General features: G+C 53.7%; 1 protein-coding gene across 1 annotated transcript in view; it reads right to left on the bottom strand.

Annotated features, from left to right (window-relative positions):
- Window positions 1-20043, bottom strand: part of Wscd2 (WSC domain containing 2) — a 92497-nt gene that overhangs the window by 34689 nt on the left and 37765 nt on the right. Inside the window, exon 2 of the mRNA XM_028860836.2 lies at window positions 5880-6804. Within this exon, the coding sequence (XP_028716669.1) occupies window positions 5880-6279 (400 nt within the window). The 5' untranslated portion in view covers window positions 6280-6804. The remainder of the gene's footprint in view (window positions 1-5879; window positions 6805-20043) is intronic.

Raw genomic sequence — 20043 nt, 5'->3', positions numbered from 1 at the left:
CTATTTCCCTGTGAAGTCACTGTCATGATACACAAGCTGAGTTACTTTTCCTACCTCCCCTGGGCAGGACCAGGTGGCTTCTCTCTGCCAGCCAATCTGGTCCTGACCCCTAGAATATCACAGCACTGCCATATATGAGCTCAGCCTTGTGACGGACAACCCTGGGACCCTGCTCGGCCTTTCCCGGGTCCTGTGCTCAAATCCCACTGTGGTGGCAGACACTCTCAGAGGCAGGGGAGTTCAGGTATGTAAAACAGGGACACTGTGTCACAGGCCACAGGAAGGGGGATTAATGGCTAAGTTCACACAATCTGTCAGCATTTCTAGGACCCCAGAGACCACTGAAATATCTAAGGGGCCCAGGCTGGCATTTATGTCCAGCCCAGAATCCAGCATGTGAGGACTCCTTTTCACTGCTCTGAATTCTCCTCTCTTCACACTTTTTCTTCTGCTCTCATTATTTTATTTTATTTTTTATGGAATTCCCCGGTCTCTGATGGAGGCCATCTGCTAAGAGGGTGGCTGAACATAAGCAGGTTTGCATGCTTTTTTCTGTACTGTTGTGAACAGGCTTCTGAGGTATCCCGCTGTGCCGAAGTCAGCCAGACCTGGGTTTGAGGCACCTAGCCACAGAATTGGGCTCCCGGAGACATCATTTCCCTGCTTGACAAGTGGGATCAGAAACTCTGCCGGGGGTGCCTTGAGGAGACCTGTGTCTTATGCACAGCCCCTGCCCAAGAGGAGACACCAGACTCTTAAGCCCAGCACCTCAGAATATTGCCTGTGGTAGATGGTCACACTGTCCCTGGATTAGGTGATGATGTCATTTGGAGCTGATGATCATGTGACCAAATGAGATGAAAGAGGACACTGGACAGAGTGTGTGGCACCTATGAATGGAATCGATGAATGAGTGGAGATATGTGCATATATATTTATATAAAAATATGTACCATTTGAGTATATGTATGTTCACGGGTGTATGTGCACATATGTGTGCATATTTGTGTGTAGGGTGGACATTCATGTATGTGTGTATTTGTGTGTGCGTGCACATGTATATGGGGTGAACACTTCCATATGCATGTACACATTGTAGCTAGCATCAAGTGTTGCTCCTCAGGTGTTTCCCACCTTGCCTTTTGAGACAGAGTCCCTCACTGGACAGGAACTCACCTCGTGGGCTAGCCTGTGAGCCCCCGGGACCTACCTGTCTCTGCCTCCCCCGTGCTGAGATTGCAAGCATGCACTACAAGCCCAGCTTTTCTTACATGAGCTCCGGGTCCTGGTGCAAAGCAGTTTATCAACTGAGCCGTGTCCCCAGCTGGGTTATACGGCTTAGGAAAGAGATACTGTCACTCCACCGTGAGCAATAAAGGCTTTGGATTCTGAGAGAATTGGGACAGAGTCTGTTCCGCCTTTTAAGCTGCTGTATGTGTGACCTTGGGCAGGTAGTTTAACTTCTCTGATCCTCTGGTTCTCGGTGAGAAATGGGACTCAATAATTTCTACATGAAGTGTCTGAGTCTTCCACCAGAGGAGGTGGGGAGTGGGCTTCCCTGCTGTTTCTGAACAGGGTCACACAGCCCTCCCCATGTCCCCCCTTCATGCTCGGCCCAAGCCTCCCTGTTATCTGAAGGAAACTTTGAAATCAAGCTGGGTCTCACTCCCTGGCTCTCCCCGACCAGTTGTGTGACCCAGACAACTCCTGTGACTTCTCTGCGGCTCCCTCCCTCAAGGGCAGAACCTGGGGCAACTTGCTCAGCCTCTCTGCTCCTGTGTTCTTTCCAGGTCAGATGGGGTCGTGAAGCCACTCCCGGGCTGTTGTGGGGTTGGAAGCGATGTGCGATGTGTGCACACTCTTCTAGGCAGTGTCTGGCTCTCAGCACCCTCCGTTTGTTTCACGGCCATCTGAGGCTGGGTGCTTCCACGGAAGCTCAGAGATAGGACGTGACCTGATCAAGGCTGTGCAGAACAACTTGCAGCATTGAGATCTGACCGCTGGTCTGGGGGCTCGATGCTCGATGCTCTCACAAGACTGGGACAGACAGACAACATGGTGAACTGACCAGTGTTGGCTGCATCCAGGGATCTGACTTCTCCTCTGGTGCCCGCTCCTCCTGGATGCAGTTCTTCCCTCCCCCTTCTTGGTCCCAGGCTCAAGTCCTGCATGCCCACATCCAGCAGGGTACCTGCTAGCTTGGGGCGGGAGCCAGGCTTCAGTCAGGTCAGAGAAGCGTTTCGATTTCGGTGGTGCTGATCTCAGGTGATGAACCCCAAATAAGCCCATCAACAGACGGGTTTCATCTGTGTTTTCCTAATGACGCTGCCTGCCGAGAGCCGGGAGCTTGGGGCTACTTTTCTATATCCTTCCCCTTCTCTCTTTGCATTTCATAAAATATGTATAAGCTCGTTGGGCTGGGCAGTGCCCAGCATTCAGAAGGTGGCTCCCATGCTCTGGAAGTCAGTCACCCCCATTTCAAACTTCAGTTATCCCGCAAACAACCCGTGGAACCAGGGGAAGCCGTTGCTCTCTGAGTTCAGTCTTATCATGCGCAAAATGGACCAAAAAGGGTCTCTGATTCATGGAGTGGCGCTAGTTAAATAAAGCAGCGAATCAACCCGACATGGTCCAGTCCACAGGGAAGCTGCCAAGTGACATATCATCACAAATCAGGGAGTGTGGCGGGCACGCGCATACATCACCCCATTCTAATCCATGAGCAGGAAACAAACAGCATTGAGCATGGCGCGGGTGCTCAGTAAAGGGCATTGTTGCTACCGACAGCCATAGTGGCCATCTGTCAGTCCCTCAGCATCCCTTGTGGCCCAGCACATGTATGAAATGCGGTATTTGCACAGAACTCCCTCACATGTTCTGCAGTCCTAAGTGACATTGGGCCCTAAGGCAGTGTGAACGCCGGAAATACAAGGGGGGATCCGGTGCAAGTTTCTTACAAATGCATTTTTTCCCTCAGGTGTTTTTTTGTTTGTGGTTGCCTGAAACCCAGGGTATGAACCCTCAGCCATGGAGAGCTGACTGCGTTTCATTCTCCCAACCCACAGGGACATCATCGCACAGATCCACTGCCACAGGAGCTCCTGCTTGGCACGGAGCAGAAAAGAGCATTTGGTTAGACTTGGAAGGGACAGTGTTCTGGAGGTGGACAAAGCTGAAACTCGGAGGTCTCCTGGCAGCGGGAGAGTCAGTCACACATTCATTTACCCATCCAGTCACTCATTGGTCCACGGGGTGCAGCCAGGAGCCACAGCGCTGTCCCAGGTGCTGACGGGTTGAGCGGGCCAAGACTGGAGTGGACACCCCTGCCGAACCGGGAGCACCGAGTGCAAAGACCCGGTTGGACAAGCAAGATGCCTGTGGATGGTGATGCACTTGGCATCAGGGTAACGCTGTGTGTGTGTGTGTGTGTGTGTGTGTGTGTGTGTGTGTGTGTGTGTGTGTGTGTGTGTGTGTGTGTGTACTGCACCAGGCATGGAGTGGAGCTGGTTAGGACCTCTGGGAATTGGCTATGGGAGGCAGGGCCATGGGAGGCAGGGCCTCAGTGGTGACAAGGAAGAGAGCTGTGCAGACATGTAGGGCAAGAGTATATGGGCCGAAAGGGCAGAGATCCTGGAGCAAAAAGAGGAAAGTGCTCAACGAACAGGAAGAAGGACCGTGGGTGGAGTGCAGGAGGGACCTGAGAGCTTAAGGAGCCGACTGGCGAGGACTCTGGGGGCTTTCAAAGATCGGCTGGTGTTCGGAGTGGCCAGAGGCAGAGCTTGAGTGGAGAGTATGGAAAGAGGAGCAATTTCTCTATCAGACCAGCCTCTCATGCCTTGCCATGCTAAGACCTGGCCGCTCTATGAGTAGATCCGGGGGTACTTTCTGAACATTGATCGCTAAATGCCGGTTTTGTCCCAGCTGTATTGCCAGATCCTTGCCTGACCTGTGTCCCACTGGATTCTCAGGACTGCCTGGAGGGGAGCCATCGTTGGGTCTGTGTGACAGGCGTGGAAACTGAGCCATTGCCTGGACCACACCGGTGGTAAGGTGTCTCCTCACCACTCTGTGAGCTCTGGGATCTCTCATAGAGTGGGAAGGCAGTCTCCTGGAGAGCCAGGTTCAGGCTGGGACTGGGGCAGGGGTCTCTTTGTGAATCCTGTGCCTTGCAGGGATGGAGAAGGGCATCCTACAGTGCCACACAAAGACTTGTGGTACCAATCCTCACCCTAACCTCTCTGGGTTCCCTGCACACCCTTCCATATTAATCTCAAGGGCTGTGGCCATGGCAGGTTTCCCTAGCCTGCTGGTCACATGGTATCTGTCAGTGGAGTGGGGATACCATCAGAGAAAGCCGAGAACCTGGGCTGATGGTGCTTGAACCCCAGGTTATACTGAGACTAGCTGTGGAGCCCTGGGCCAGCCTCTTCACCTCTCGAACCTTGGCTCCCACATCTGGTTCTCCCTCATTTTCAATTTATTTTGTTTTCAGTTACATGTATGTGTGGTGGCTTTGTGCCAGAGGCACAGGATCTTCTTGGAGCTGGAGGTATAGGTAGCTATGAACCACCCACTGGATTCTGGGAATGAAACCGGGTCCTCTCTGCAAGAGCAGCATGCGGCTGTGCTCATAACTTCTCAGCCATCTCTCCAGCCCCATTTGTCTGTGAGTCGGGGTCTCTAGCCTAGTCTGGCTTCCAAATCCCTATGTAGGTAGCTGAGACCGGCTTTGAACTTCCAAGTCTCCTGTTTCTGCCTCCTTTGTTTTGGGATTACAGGTATGCACTACCCTGCCTGGGGATGCAGCCACACCCCCAGCCTTCCACATCTGTTAATCAGGCAGGCACCGCTCATCTGTGCCCTGTTCAAGCCTGTGAAATGTACCAGTAATCAAAATCCGTTTGGCTGTAAAAGGCTGAGAAAGCCTGGCGGTGGTGGCGCACGCCTTTAATCCCAGCACTCGGAAGGCAGAGCCAGGCGGATCTCTGTGAGTTCGAGGCCAGCCTGGGCTACCAAGTGAGCTCCAGGAAAGGCGCAAAGCTACACAGAGAAACCCTGTCTCAAAAAACCAAAAAAAAAAAAAAAAAAAAAAAAAAAAAGGCTGAGAAAATGCAACAAGGCATTTACCCAGGGCAGTGTTAGTGCCCGGAGCTCCATCACCACGACAGAGCTTGGCAGATGGAGAACTCTGGCATGGCCATAGCTTCACTTTGCTAAGTATTTTTCCATCAATCCTGGGATCCTGGTGTCCCTTTTTTACTTTAAGACAGAGTCTCAGTATATAGCCCAGGCTAGCCTCCAACTCCTTCCACCCCAGCCTCCCCAGGGCAGAGATGAAGGTATTCACCACCCTAGCCAGCTGTCTCTCTGTCTTTAAACAGGCAGAGAAGCCGTTTAGTACCATGGAGATGATTCTGCATGTGTCAAGTGCTCACCACAGATCCTGGGACATTCAGTGCTCTGCAATCACTGATGCTGGAGTTTTTGTGTGTGTTTAATAAGCAGTGATAAAGGGAACAGGAATTCTTTTTTGTTTGTTTGTTTGTTTTTGTTTTTTCGAGACAGGGTTTCTCTGTGTAGCTTTGTGCCTGTCCTGGAACTCACTTGGTAGCCCAGGCTGGCCTCGAACTCACAGAGATCCGCCTGCCTCTGCCTCCCGAGTGCTGGGAGTGCTGGGATTAAAGGCGTGCGCCACCACAGGGATTCTAAATTGAGGCAAGTGTGGGGTTCTAATGGACCTTACCAACCGAAGGGCTATGGCTGCTCATTACAGAGACTTCCTACTTCCCTGTGTCTGGAGCTCCTCAGCCAGCTGTTGGCTGCTATTTCTGCATTTGTGTCCTGTATCCTGTATTTTCCCCGTCCCTCCAGGCTCTTACCTCTCTCCTCTTCCTTTTCCTTCTCCTTCTCCCGGACAACCCTCCCCTTGAGGGCTCGGCTCCAGGCTCCCCCGTAGTCACCCAGCTTGGCTCTCTCGCTGGGCTCCTTGCTCTTGAATGAGGGTCCGTATCTGCGTGAGATGCTGGAGGCCTCCCCCGTGTCCCGGAAGCCTCTGCCCAGGTGCAAGTCGCCCAAGAAGGGCAGCTCGGCTCCTTCGGCTGGGCTCCCTGCGGCAGGGCTCGCCTGGCTCTGGGGCACAGCGGGCTGGCCCACGAAGCCCGAGTGCAGGAAGACGAGGCTCCCAGCGGTCAGGTAGAGAGCCAGCAGGGTAAAGAAGCGCACGGGCTTCCTGCGGAAATACCGGAAACACCGCTGGAACTTGAACCAGAGCTTGGCCATAGCAGGACCATTCCGGACTGGCTCGGGGCTGCCTGGGCTGAAGGCTGGGAAGGGGCGTGGAGGGCGTGGCTTCCCAGGACACCTTAAGAATGCAACTCCGAGGAGGGCGTGTACTCTGTTCCTTCCACGGAGGAGACACTGTAGCCAGAAAGCAAGCCCAGGCTGGGCTGAGGCCAGGGAAACGAGGACAGAGGTTCTGGAGTCCCGAGGTCAACGTGAGCTGCCTGGGGCCAAGAAAGGGGACCTACAGGATTCGGTCTCCTTTTCCCGCATCTCGGTCCTCATCCCGGAGTGTGGCTAAAGAAGAACTCCGGCGACAAGGACTAGGGGAGGGAGCCCAGCAGCTGCAGATCCCTTTGGCCCCTTCTAAGCCCCCTGTGGTCCGTTGAGCCTGGTTAGTTCACTGTGGGCTCTGACGCTGGCCTCTCCTCCAGCTCCAACGGGCGACCAAGCTGTGTGCCACCTTCTGGGGACTCCCGCCGGAAGGCCTCCATCTGGTCAAGCTTCAGGGCACTGGACTGCCACCTGCAAAACAGCAGTGGACATGGGCATGAGGCCCCCCCGCCACCAAAACCCAGAATGTAAAGAGGTCCTGAGCAACCTCAAAGGGGTGTGCGAGGCCCAGAGAGGGCTGAGGACCAACTGCAACGGAAGGAAGCACCTTGAGAGAAGGCGGCTTGGGTTCCAGGGCTGCAGAGCCTGGTCTCTGCCCCCGGGCACACGGGAACTGGGGTGCTTCCATCTTAGAGGGGATTGAAGTCCGGGGAAGCGCTTGGCCTCACTCAAGCACAAGTTCCTATGCATTATTTGTGTACATCTGTCCCTCAGAATCCACAGGGCATTTGGTCCCAGAGAGGTCTGAGTATCTTGGGTGCAAAGGCAGGGTTTGTATAGGCTAGGCACACACCCTCCTAGGGGTTCCCAAACACCTCACATGTCTTGGAACACCTAACACGGATGTCGGTGCTCAAGAGTTGTTACATTGTACTTAAAATAACGGCAAAGGAGGACTTTTCTATACGTTCACTATGGACCGTGTGTGTGTGTGTGTGTGTGTGTGTGTGTGTGTGTGTGTATTATGAGTGTGTGTGTGTGTATTATGAGTGTGTAGTATTTGTGTATGTGGAGGTCGGAGGTCAATATTGAGTAGCTCCTCCACTCACTCCCCACCCCACCCGCCTTGTGTTTTGAGACAGGGTCTTTCCAATACTGAGAGCTAATTCAGCAACACTGTCTGGCCAGTGTGCTCCAGGTTATCTTCCTGCTCTGCCCTCCCAGTGCTGAGGATCCGGACTCAGGTCCCTTTGCTTACGTGGCCAGTTCTTTACCAACTGAGCCGTCTCCTCAGCCCTAGACATCCCCCCCACCACTTGTGTTCTGCCCATGGTTGGCTGGATCTGTCTATAGAAGCTGCCAACAAGGCAGGCCCAAGCTGCTAGCTCCTCTCTTTCTAAACAGGCTTTGTATATATTTGTCAAACAAACATGGACTGGTGGGTTCCCTAAGTCCAAAGAAAACCGCAGAGACGTTCTGAGCCCAAACTCATTCGTATCGCCTCCTCAAGGAAGAGTTAAGGAGGCCAACTGTGTCCCAGCGAGAGCCGAGATGCAGAGATAAAACACACCTCCTGAGGGCGTGCGTGCTAGTGCAGAAATCAAATCCACAGGCCATCGTCTAGAGAGGGAAGCAGGCCTAGGAAGCAGCACATCCATGCCATCAGTATTTGGTGAGGGCCTCTGGGTGGCCAGCTCAGGGCTGAGCCTCCTCCATAGGCTGTCTGTCTGTTCTCTCCTGTCTTAGAGGTGAGGGGTGTGGGGGCTTCAGTGTGTGGGGGGTAGCGTGAGATTTGAAACCACGCCTTTTTGTTTGTTTTAGACAGGGTCTCATGTAGCCCAGGATAGACTCAAACTTGTTCTGTAGCTGAGGCTAGCCCTGAGCTCTTGTTCTTTCTGCTTCTACCTCTCAAGTGCTGGGGTTACAGGTAAGTGCCATCCTGCTTGGTCAAACCACAGCTCTTCCCATGTGTTCCCATGTACTCTGGACACTGCCTGGCAATTCAGAGGTAGCCACGGAACAAAAGAGTCCATTTCTTTCCTGCTACTTCCTCTGGTCAGGGATTCTCCGAGGAGGGTATGATGAGCTCCCGGTTAGGAATTCGAGTTCCCCCTGGAGCTGATGAGAAGTCCTGACTTTCCAGCTAGCATCTCTGTCATCACAGGCGATCCTGGAGAGTGCTCGTGGGCACACAAAGTTGAGACCCCGCTTGGGACAATCCACCAGAAGGAAAAACACGATGTAGATGAACTGTTGGGCAGTGCTGTTTCATATTACCACCAGCAGGGGGCGACAGGCTGCTCTTAGCCAAGGCGAGGGGGACCCAACCGTGCCATCACCAGTGGAAGTATGGCTCTGGGTAGCCCCTGAAGCCACACAGCAGCATGGGAGCTCCACTGTGGTTTCAGGCAGTGCCTGCCGCCCCACTCATTCAGAAACTCAGCGCTTACTGCACCGACCACTTCCTAGGCACGCCAAACATAAACATCCATGCACTTGTGGCACCAAGCATTCCTACCTCTGTCCATCCATCACCCTCAACCATCTACCCACCCGTTAATTTGCCCACCCACCCCTCCGTCCTTGCGGTCATCTGTTAGTCTGTCTTCTTCCTGCAGTCCACCCACCCATCCATCCCTGCACCCGTCCTTCCATCCAACTCTCCACTCAGCCAGGCACTTCCTGTTCTTCAACCCACATTCCTGTTCAGCTGGCCAGGCACAGGCCAGGCTCAGCAGGTAAAGGTGATTGCCGCCAAATCTGGTGACGCAAGTTCAATCCCCAGGAACCCACAGGATGGAAAGAGAGAACTGATTCATGAAAGCTGTCCACTGACCTCCACATGCATGCTGTGGCATGATCCTACGAAGATGCCCACAGACAGACAGACAGACAGACACACACACACACACAAATAAGTAAATGTAATTTCAAAAATTTAAAATCTGTTCATCCTGACCGTGTGTGTTAGGAACACAAGAATGAATAAGTTACTCTCTATTTTCAGGGAAGTTTTTGTCAACCAAGGGAGAAAGCAGGCCACTCCACAGTTGCTGTCAACTAGACAGTGACAGAACCCTGCAGGGTGTGTATCTCGTGACAAAGAACAGCAACATATTAACAGTGTTTAATAATCACGTACACGGGCCGCTCTGCACACGCACACTCACACACACACACACTCTCATGCACATGCACACTCACACACACACACACTCTCATGCACACGCACATCCACGTGCGCACTCCCACACTCTGAGTTAGTTCCCACAACGATCCTGTGAAGTTCTATGTTGCCTCACGGAGCTGAGAACTGAGTCTCAGAGAGGTTAGTTAACTTATCCTGAGACACACAGCTGGTAAGTGGAAGGCAGGCTGTGAGGACCCTAAGACTTTAGGAACGGGACATCTGCCTCTGACTTTGGAACGATAGGCCCAAGCCCAGGAGAAGAGACAAGTCCTTGCACTGAGGTGCCAGATTGGGGTTTAAAGTGTCGGGAGATTTGGGGACCCCACCGACCCTGGAGTAGGGGAACCTGTCACAATGGAGGGTCTACACCTGCCTGGGGAGAGAGGTGGGAGAGGGCTTCCCCAGGGAGCAGCCAGCCTGGGACAAGTAGACAACCCTCTGGGTAAAGGACAGCAGAGGAAGAGCCAGGCCAGGAGGCGGGAAAACAGTGGGCGGAGCCAGACCACAAGGGTCCTGAGTGCCGTGGCCCTGCTAACGGAACAGACCTCACCGAGGTTTCATGATCACTACATTTTAGCCTTTTCATTTTTTCAAGGCCGTGTGTGTCTCCACGTAGCCCAGGCTGCCCCAAACTCACCATAAAGTTAAACATAACCTGGAACTCCTGATCTTCCTGCCTTCGCCTCTCAAGTGCTGGGGTTACGGGAGTGCACCACACACCTGGTTTAAGGGGAGCTGGCGATTGAACCCAGGGCTGCCTGCATGCGAGGCAGACGCTCTACCAAGCGAGCTGCATCCTGAGCTGATGCTGCACTCTAGAAGCCAGCGCCTTGTGGGGACTTTTGTGCCATGGAGAGGGGAAGTCAGGAGTCACTCTGGTGCTTTGCGGATCCCCCTCAGCTCTGTCGATCAGATCTTAGATCAGTGGCCTGGACAGTCGCTAGCCTGGATTCACAGTGACTTGGAGAGACACCTGTCTCCACCAGCCTTGGGTGACTCGACTCTCCACGCCCCTGCTTATGTTGTTGGAGGAGTGAATGGAAGTGTAGGGAGACAAAGGAAAATGCTCGAGGCTGCCTCCCCCCATCCCCTGCTTCATCTACCTGCCCCCCCCCCCCCCCCTCCTGTGAGCGACTGGGAAGCTGTTTCCTACATCAGGAGGGACTCACCACCATTGGTCCTGGCTGCCATTCCCTCATTGAGGGTGTCTCTGGGGCTGACTCCTTGCTTGTTCCCTCCATGTTCTTTATCGCACCCCACATCTTTCCCCCTAAGTGGTTGCTGAGTGGGCGTCGGGGAACATTTAACCCATCATCAGCTGGCAGAAGACAGAAAGAGATGGGCGCAGAGGGGACAGGGGACCAAAGGAGGAGGGGCAGAGAGCGGGGGCTGTGCCACCCCACCGTCGTCGGCGGGAGGGCGCGAATGTGAACATCTTACCCACACCCTCCTGCCAGGACTGGACGGGAGAGCACCCTGAAGTCTGAACCCCTCACTCTGTGTCTTAGCCCCAGCACCTGGGGTACAGCAGGCCCCCAGGAAACAGCAGTGGAGGGGGGGAGGACGGAAGGGACCTCCCCTCACCCCAGGCTTCATACCAAGGGCCGCCCGATGCGCTCAGGTAATAGCCGTGTGTGTGTGTGTGTGTGTGTGTGTGTGTGTGTGTGTGTGTGTGTGTCTGTCTCTGAGGGGGCAGTGTACTGTATTATTTGTCACTGGGTGAGTCTGGGTGAAAGTCTTTCTGAGTCACAGAATCCCGTCCTCAGGGGAACCTAAGTACTTCTGCCTCCTGGAGCTGCCAGCCTCCCCCACGCAGTGGCTCTCCCTAAGACTTTGTCCTCTTCCCACCTCTCACAGACAGAAACCCCACTCCAAGGCGTACAGAAGAATTAGCTAGCTGTCGTTTGTTGAACACCTCCTTTATTCCAGGTGCTGTGGTTAAAGGCCTTACTGACAGGCCTCACATACCCGTCTCTCCCCACAACCTCGGAGGCTCCCCAGCCCACAGACGGTGCCTCCACAGCCCTGCCTGGCCTTCAGCAAACCCTCTCCCCTCTGTCTCCATTCACTCAAATCACGCCAGGGGACTCTATCGCACTGATATCGTCTCCCCCCGCCACCTTGGTCGCTACAGTGTCTAAACGTCCCTGGGCTACGTTTTTCTCTCCATGAGGTGTGTCAATCACGGAGATATAGTGCACAGGGCAGGGGTTGGCCCTCACTGAGGGCGAGTTCTCATGCTCCCCCCCCATTGAAGGAGACCTCTGGGGTCTCGGTGTCCTCGGTGTCTTCCTGGGACAGGAAGCCCTTGAGTGACTGCATGTAGATTATTTTTTTTAATAGTTGAAGCGACGTAGGGTTTGAGAGGCCAAGCAAGAGATGGGTCCTGGCTGGGGTAGGCCTGCCCCGCTGAGAGGGAAATCAAGAGGCTGTCCACCCTGTCGCTCCTTCCCCTGAGAGCAAAGGGTCTCCCTCCACGTTCTTGAGGGAGACTGCAAGGAAGCTTGCAGGCTGGGAAGGATCTGGGGCTTCCTTTCCTCCCCTCCCCCCAGAGCCTAACTGGGGGGGGGTCAGAGGCAGTTGAGGGAGGCATAAGACAGGTCCAGGGACCAACTAAACCTATGACCAAAGTTTCTCCAACACATAGATGCTGAGAAACTTGGCTGGTGAAAGCTGATGTCTTCCTGGTGTTGGGGAGGAGCCCGTCTGGGCCACCTCTGTCTTCATCTCTGATCTCGCGACAGCACAGACCACCGGGAAGATGAATGTCCCCAATGCTCACGAAGGAGTGTGCCTCCCAGGGGCTGTCTCCATCCAGTCTGGACATTGTCTCACAGACCCTGGCTTCATCTCATTTTGCTTTTAGAATTTAATCTATTATTCGTGTGTGTGTGTGTGTGTGTGTGTGTGTGTGTGTGTGTGTGCATATGTGCGCATGTGCAATGGTGCTTGTGGAGGTCAGAGGGCAGCTTTCTTAGTTCTGTTCCTTCCACTGTGGGGTCCAGGGATTGAAATTGGGCTGAGAGGCAAGCGCTGAGCTATCTGGCTTATCCCTCTTCGGAGATAAGGTCTCATGTAGTCCAGGCTAGCCCCGAACTCCCTATGTACCTGAGGATAGCCTTGGACTCCTGATCCTCCTGGGTGCTGGATTACAAGTGTGTCCCATCATGCCCAGCTTGTCCGTCTTCCCTATAATTCTGTGAAGCACTGAGACAGAGGTGAGGAAAAAAACTGAGAATCTTGGTTCTCGTCATTGTTTACCCAAAACTTCAAATAAGTACATTTCCCTTCGCCAGTTTCTGTTTCACAGCTTCTTTGGAAACCAGGGGAACTGAGGCAGCAGCTGAGATCTAGCGTTCTCTCCCATCTGATCCAGCCACCGTTACTGTGGAAATCTGGGGAGTCCCTGTTCAAGGCCATACGTTACCAGGGAAACCGGGTCCCTTTTGGATTCTTAGTCTTATTAATAAAAGAATTTTAAAACAGACTCCGAAGGAAGCCCGGGGACAATTGCAGTAATGTCTGGGAGAAAAACAGTAGGGGCAAGCAAGCTGTGAATCTTGGCAGCTGCCTGGAGGAGGGAGATGGGAAAGAGGAAGAGAGAGAGCCCTGTCCTTTTAAGTTAGGGTCCAAGAAAGCCGGCAGGTCCGGGAATGCAGGACAAGCATCACAGGGCCGAAGAGGAGCAGGACAGAGAAAGAGTGAGAAAACCCACTGGGTCTGGGATGAAGGCCCAGGCTTTCGGCCAGTGCCTGGAAAGATAGAAAGAGAGAAAAGAAAAAACTTCCACTTTCCTGAGTTGGGGTGCCATGTGGTAGAAGCCTTGCGTCTGCAAGCATCCCTACCACAGGAGGGCCGTCTGGGATGGGAAAGTACATGGTAGCATTAGGGAATAATTATTCCTCTCCTCGATGGCTCAGCGTCCATGGGGAGAGGGGTCTATTCCCAATGGCCTCCTTGCCTGCTAACCACCTAGCACTGTGGTGCTCCTTGGGCCTCCGCCGGAGCTGATATCCCAGGTCGCTCCAGACATCCATGACATGAGGTGTAAATGACTCCTGCTACCCAGCAAGAAGCCGATCTGAGAGAAAGCACACTGTGTGATTCCAACCACGAGATCATCTGGAAAAGACAGGAACAGGAAGGGCGTTGTCTGCAGCTTGGGGTGGTGGGGAACCAAGCTGGTGGAGCTCAGGACTTTGGGGGTGATGATTCAACCCCGCTGATACTGTAATGACACCTACATGTCACGCACGTGATGTCTAGAACCACAGAACACATGACACGGAGAATAGCTTCTGACCCTGTGAAGGAAGCATGTGCAGATGGCCACAGGCCTGAACCCCACTGGTGTTGATAGCATGGGCAGGGGGTCTGGACCCCATTGGTGGTGACAGTGTGGGCAGGGGGTCTGGACCCCATTGGTGGTGACAGTGTGGGCAGGGGGTCTGGACCCCACTGGTGGTGACAGTGTGGGCAGGGGGTCTGGACCCCACTGGTGGTGACAGTGTGGGCAGGGGGTCTGATCCCCATTGATGTTGACTGTGTGGACAGGGGGTGCAGGGGGTCTGAATTCCATTGGTGTTGACTGCATGGGCAGGGGGTACAGGGGGTCTGAACCCCATTGATGTTGACTGCGTGGGCAGGGGGCACTGTGCCTTCCAACTAACTGCTGCTTCAACACATACAATCATCTGCACATTAAGCATACATGTTGTCAGTAACTCATTGCACTTTTCGAACAGCTGGGAGAATGGGTTTGAGTGTTCTAACACAAGGAAATGACAGATGTCTCAGGCAGTAGATGGGCTGGTCCCTCCGATCCCCTCATCCTCACACATCTCACACACGGACTGAACCATCACCTTGTGCCGCATAACACACACCATCATGGTGGCTGCGATTGAAAGAGTTTCTAACGGGTCATGTGCTTGTGTCCGAGAGAGGGTGGTCGCATGCTTGCCGGCTCTGTGCTGGGATAGTAAGAGAAACTGAAGAAAGGGAGGGACGGAGGAGAGAACAAGCCAGGAAGCTGTGTCCTGTCCGGTGGTTCTGATGACCCAGCTGAGGCACACAGTCCCCATCTGGGGTCCTCTCCACCAGGCAGCTGGCTGCCTTCTGCAGCCCAGATCATTCCCTTACCCACGAGGGAGACTTGTAAAGCAGGGCCCTGGTCCCCTATCATTAAGCCATCTGGAGTCATCGCTCTCCTGCAGGCGCTGCTGTGTCGCGGGTCAATTAGTGCTCATTTGCATAGGCATCCTTAATAGGCTGCTAATTGTCAGGGGGATAATGGATGGTTCTGTTCATGGGCAGAATGTTTATCCAGGGGCCAGACCCACAGGGGGTGGCAGCGCAGGGGGAAAGAGAAAGGAGGGACCTGGAGACCAGAGGAGGCGCCACGCGAGGGAGGGATGGATGGAGCCTGCTCTGCTTGAGCTGAGGCCGCCTCATCATCTGGAGCTTCCTGTGCTCAAGTGTGCTACTCCAGTCTACTCTATTAGAATAACTGGGAGGCACAAGTACCACGGGGAAGCCTTGGGCCCAGAAGGACCCTCTGGGAAGGTCTGTAAGCTAAGACCTCTGGAGAAGGTCCCCAGCAGGCGGGCACCATGCAGCATGTACTGACTGGATACAGGGACAGGAGTGGGTCCATCTTGCAGAGGCTGCGCCTCAACTCTGCCCCTGCTTCCTAAGGGAGACCACACAGGGTGGAGGAGGGGGCTCTAAGGTCCCTTCTGGGGCTGGACTGTGTCAAGCCTTAGCTGCCCTGCATGGAGCCAGGATGCACATGCCCCTCTTGGTAGGGCTCCGATCTGTGACCACAAAGCCTGGGACATTCAGTGTGGCCTTTCGAAGGATACCTCCATTGACCTGTGTCAGCCCAGACAGCTGGCAGGGACCCTCAGAAGAGGGGCTTAAGGGCCATCGAGGAACAGCACTCTACTTCCAGAAATCACACCACCCTCTAGCCAGCGGCATCTTCCCTGGAGTGAGGAACACAGAGCTGGGGATGGACCACCCAGCAAAGCGGCATTCTCTAACAGAAGGGGAAACCGAGGCTTAGGGAATCCAGAACGACACGACCTCTGTCCCTGTGAGATGCCTGATGCAGTCTGGGACAGGACTAGTGTTCAGTGATGTCGGCTCTTGTCATCACTGTCCCAGAGGGCAGGGCACTCTTAGGAACCAGCTAGGACAGGCCGGATGATTGGAGGACTCAGAGAGTCTAACAGAGTGACCCAGGGTCATGTAGCCAGGCCAATCCCAAGTTAGCTCCAGAAACTGCCACCCTGTGTCCACACCACTCTTGGTCAGCTCCTTCTAGCCACAACCACCAGCAAACTGCCCCTCGTGGCCACACCCAGTTAGGCTCTAACTTGGGAACAGTGGCTGCTTCCACTAGAAACCCTTACCCAGAGAGGAAATTTCCACTCAGAATCGTCTCTGACTCAGTCTGGTGTCCCTGCCTGGGAGTGTGCACTGGGGGAAAGCCTCTCTGAACCCCCAGGGGCTCCTCAAGGCCAGGTCCTCTTTCCTCAAGAACACCAGCTCAGAGCCGGACTCAGAGACAAACTTACATCCCATCTGCACTAGAGGGAGGGCTACCTGATCTCCAGGTCGGATGGGGAAACTGAGGCCAGGAAGGGGAGAGGGAGGGCCTCTGTGGTACCTCCTCTAAGGCCCAGGCCTCTTGTTGGCTTTAGACCTTGTGCCCCCAGGAAGGAAGCATAGCAAACCCTGCCCACGGCAGACCTACGGCAGTGTGGACCTTCGTCTCCCCCATCTGGGCCTCTCCAGGGGTCTCCACAGTGTTTTGATGCCCCCTTGATAGATGAGAAAGCCAACCTACTTGATGGAGGTAGAGCCAATAAGCAGCAATGCTCTCAGATCCAGGTTTGTGCGACTCTAGAACCTTCTGCCCACTGCTGACTGGTCCCCCCAAGTCTGAGGGAAGAGCATGGTGACCAGAATCCTTCAGACTCAGGGAGCCTTTCTGCTTTGTGTGTTCAGAGGAGCCCATGCAGGGAATGAGGACTTCCCAGAAGGCACAGAGGTCCCTGACCCTTGTGTGGTTGATATATTATGCACCCCAATAAACTTATCTGGGGGTCACAGAACAGAACAGACACTATAATAAACATAGAGGTCAGGCAGTGGTAGCACATGCCTTTAATCCTAGCATTCGGGAGGCAGAGATCCATCCGGATCTCTGTGAGTTCAAGGCCACACTGGAAATAGCCAGGCATGGTGACACACAACTTTAACCCCAGCACTTGAGATCTCACGTCTTATTTGGGAAAAACACACGCCTTTAATCCCAGGAAGTGATGCAGAAAGCTGAAAGGTATATAAGGCCTGAGGACCAGAAACTTTAGCTTTTTAAGCTTTTAGCAGCAGTTCAGCTGAGATCCATTCAGATGAGGACTCAGAGGCTTCCAGTTTGAGGAAACAAGATCAGCTGAGAAGTTGGCAAGATGAGGTTGGCTGTGGCTTGTTCTGTTTCTCTGATCTTTCAGCGTTCACCCAATACCTGGCTCCGGGTTTGTTTTTATTAATAAGACCTGTTAAGATTCCTGCTACACCCTTGGGCATCTTCATCATAACTTCAGTGGCTGGAAGGGCTCTAGGACACCTAGTGGAAAGGTGTCCACTGTCCTCCCCCGATGGTAACCACAGGCAGGAAGAGAATGTCCCCTGGCTCCTCTGTCAATCACCTGGACATCATCATGGGAAACAGAGCCCAAGCCCCTCATGGCACACTCCATGCCTGCCCTTCCCTGACCCCAGCACAGATCTATGGCACTCTACCCTGTATTATCCCTCCTCAATCTCAGCATAGACAGGGGTCCTGAACCCCACTTTATACACCAGGAACAGCGGCTGCTGCCATTTGCCCCAGAAACCTGGTTAATGCTGGAAGCTTCAAACTAGATTCTCCGGCTCTTGGGAGTTGAAACTGAACCGCCAGCTGGAGCCTGAAGCCCCCAGGCCAGGTTCCTGCTCCTCTGAGGCGGCTGGTGCCGACCTGAGCTGTTAGCATCGAAGGATGGTCGCCCACACCCCGGCCCACACCAAACAGCATCATTTCCCTCTCGAGGGATGCAGCTGTAGGCATAGTTGCTGACCTGCCCTGGGGAACAAGCCTGGGCTCGTCTCTCAATGCACACAGCTTTTAGCTCAAACTCCACCTCAGGTTTTACCCAGCTTTCAATCACTGACTCTATCGGGGTTCGAGGCTGGGGTTCCTCGTTTGCAGGACCTTGTACTGAGGTGGCTGGGGTCTACCAACCTCTGATTGGGACATTCAAATTCTGGTTCCTTCTGTGTCAAGGTCGAAGCTCCCCGGGAGACGGTCACACCTCAGTGCCTCCCAGAGACTGGGGAGAAAGACACACCCATGAATTATATATTTCCAGCCATCTCCAAATTGCTCAGCAATTACAGAACACCACAGGCAGTCCCAGAGGCAGGAGCCTCCCTTGTGGGCTGAGACGCAGCTGGACAGGAGAGACCTCACCAGCCAGGCTGGGTTAGGAGTGAATTTATGGTTGCTTTTTCTTTTCCACACTAAGTTGTGCTTTGAAAAATACAGGGGAGCTGTGTGAGGGCTCTTCAAAATGATTGGTATTATTTACTCTGTGTGTGTGTGTGGTGTGTGTGTGTGTGTGTGTGTGTGTGTGTGTCACAGTACACGCACAGAGAGGAGGTCACAGGACACTGTGAGTTGGTTCTCTCCTTCCATCATGTGGGTTCTGGGGATCAAAATCATATCTTCAGATTTGACATCAAGTGCCCTTAGCAGCAAATCCATCCTGTCAGCCATTGCGTGAGCTTTGTTGCCAGTTAGAATGGAGTTTGAATCTTGGCTCTGATCCTCGGGAGCATGAAAGAACACGGAGGCCATTTAAGGCATCATGGCCGCAGGGGATGAGAATACCGGTCCCACCCCACCAGCCTGGTTGTGGAGAGGGTTGGCTGATACAATGGGTGCAAATTGCTTAGCAGGGGCCAGGCATGTTAAGGTGGTGGGTCCTTGGATACCATGCCTGGGTTGCAGGAAGTAGCCCAGACACCAGTGGCAGAAAGGCAAGAGAATGAATGGCAGGAGCCCTTATCTCTCCACGCCTCCACTTTCCAAGCTTGATAGCCCACGGCTACCCCATGGCCAGATAGTCCCTGCCTGGGCACATCGGAAGGCAGGGCTGGGTCAGACGTGAGAGCTGGAGGAGATGCCTACTTGTCTCTCAGTTTATTTGAATTAAAAAAGAAAAAAAAAAAAGCGCCATCCGTTTCCAGCCCCAGCATTAATAAGCTGCTGCTGAACACGTTCGAAATTTAAATTTAGACAAACATCCCCCCACATAAACGCTTACCACCCACACACCCCCAAGAATAAATCCACCCGGTGAAGGGGAGACGTCTGTGTGGTTACATGCCGGGGGTGAGGGAATGGGGAGAACTGGAGGGTGCCAGAGGCTCCTGGGGACAGGGAAGTGGCTCCCTGTCCTTGATGGTGGCGTTAAATGTTGCTGTCAGGAGCACAGGATTAGGGAGTCTGCCCTGTAGGGCTAGGCCAATGGAGGGGAAGGCCAATGGGTCAAGGCTGGTGGGTGGAACTGACTCCCTACTGCAGAAGCTGCAAGCCTCTCTGAGTTACTTCCTGTCTACAAAGGAAGTAGTCTCAGACATACAGCTATAGGCTTGCCCATGACCTGTAGTCACCCTGGCCCACACCAGAAGAGCCTTGCCTGGGTTCTGTGCCTGTTGCGGCTTCTTGTCATGTTTATTACAAGACGAGGTAGATATTATCATCTCACACTGTCTCCTGCAAAATGTCAGCTGCCCACAAAGGACTGTGAGGGCATGTGGAGGTTCCAGGCAGGGCCTCAAGTTGTAGCCTTTACCCCGTCCCATTCTACCTTCAAGGTCATTCTATGGCTGTGTGGCCTCGGCCAGGTAGATTGCCCTTTCTGGGTCCTTCTTTGCCAACAACAAAACACTACCCTACGTATTCCTAGTTCTTACCTACTGTTCCCCTCCTATAGTCAAACTACGTTTCACTCGTTCATTCAAGCAACGGACTTTCAGTACCAGCCTCACAAGCAGGTCAAAGTTTGCCGTGGGGTACCGGCCTGATGTGGAGGTTTTACCACCAGGGAGGGTTCATCATATATCATCTCATGGACCCAACACTTGCTTCACCCAGAGACCCCCTCATCCTTCCGGCTCCACTGTGGGTCAGGAGCATTGCTAGCTGGCTTGTTCTCTCCGCACCGAGTGCCTGCTGCACATCAGCCTGTGGACCCAGAGCTCAAGCAGATGTGGCCCCTGGCACCAGGAAGCTGGGAAACTGGTGTCTTTGTCATTTCAGACTTGGGGTGGGTACTGGTTTAGTCTCACCTCACTTCAGCTTTCAGAGCCTCAAAATACACGATGTCCAACATTGAAGATGAATCTGTAAGGCAGTTAGTGTCCCCATCACAGGGGTGAGAAACTGAGGCTCCCAAAGGTCAAGG

The sequence above is a fragment of the Peromyscus leucopus genome, chromosome 23 (assembly GCF_004664715.2).
Source record: "Peromyscus leucopus breed LL Stock chromosome 23, UCI_PerLeu_2.1, whole genome shotgun sequence".
Classification (NCBI taxonomy): Eukaryota; Metazoa; Chordata; class Mammalia; order Rodentia; family Cricetidae; genus Peromyscus; species Peromyscus leucopus.
The sequence above is the reverse complement of the archived record's forward strand: the minus strand, read 5'-3'. Positions and strand labels throughout refer to the sequence as shown.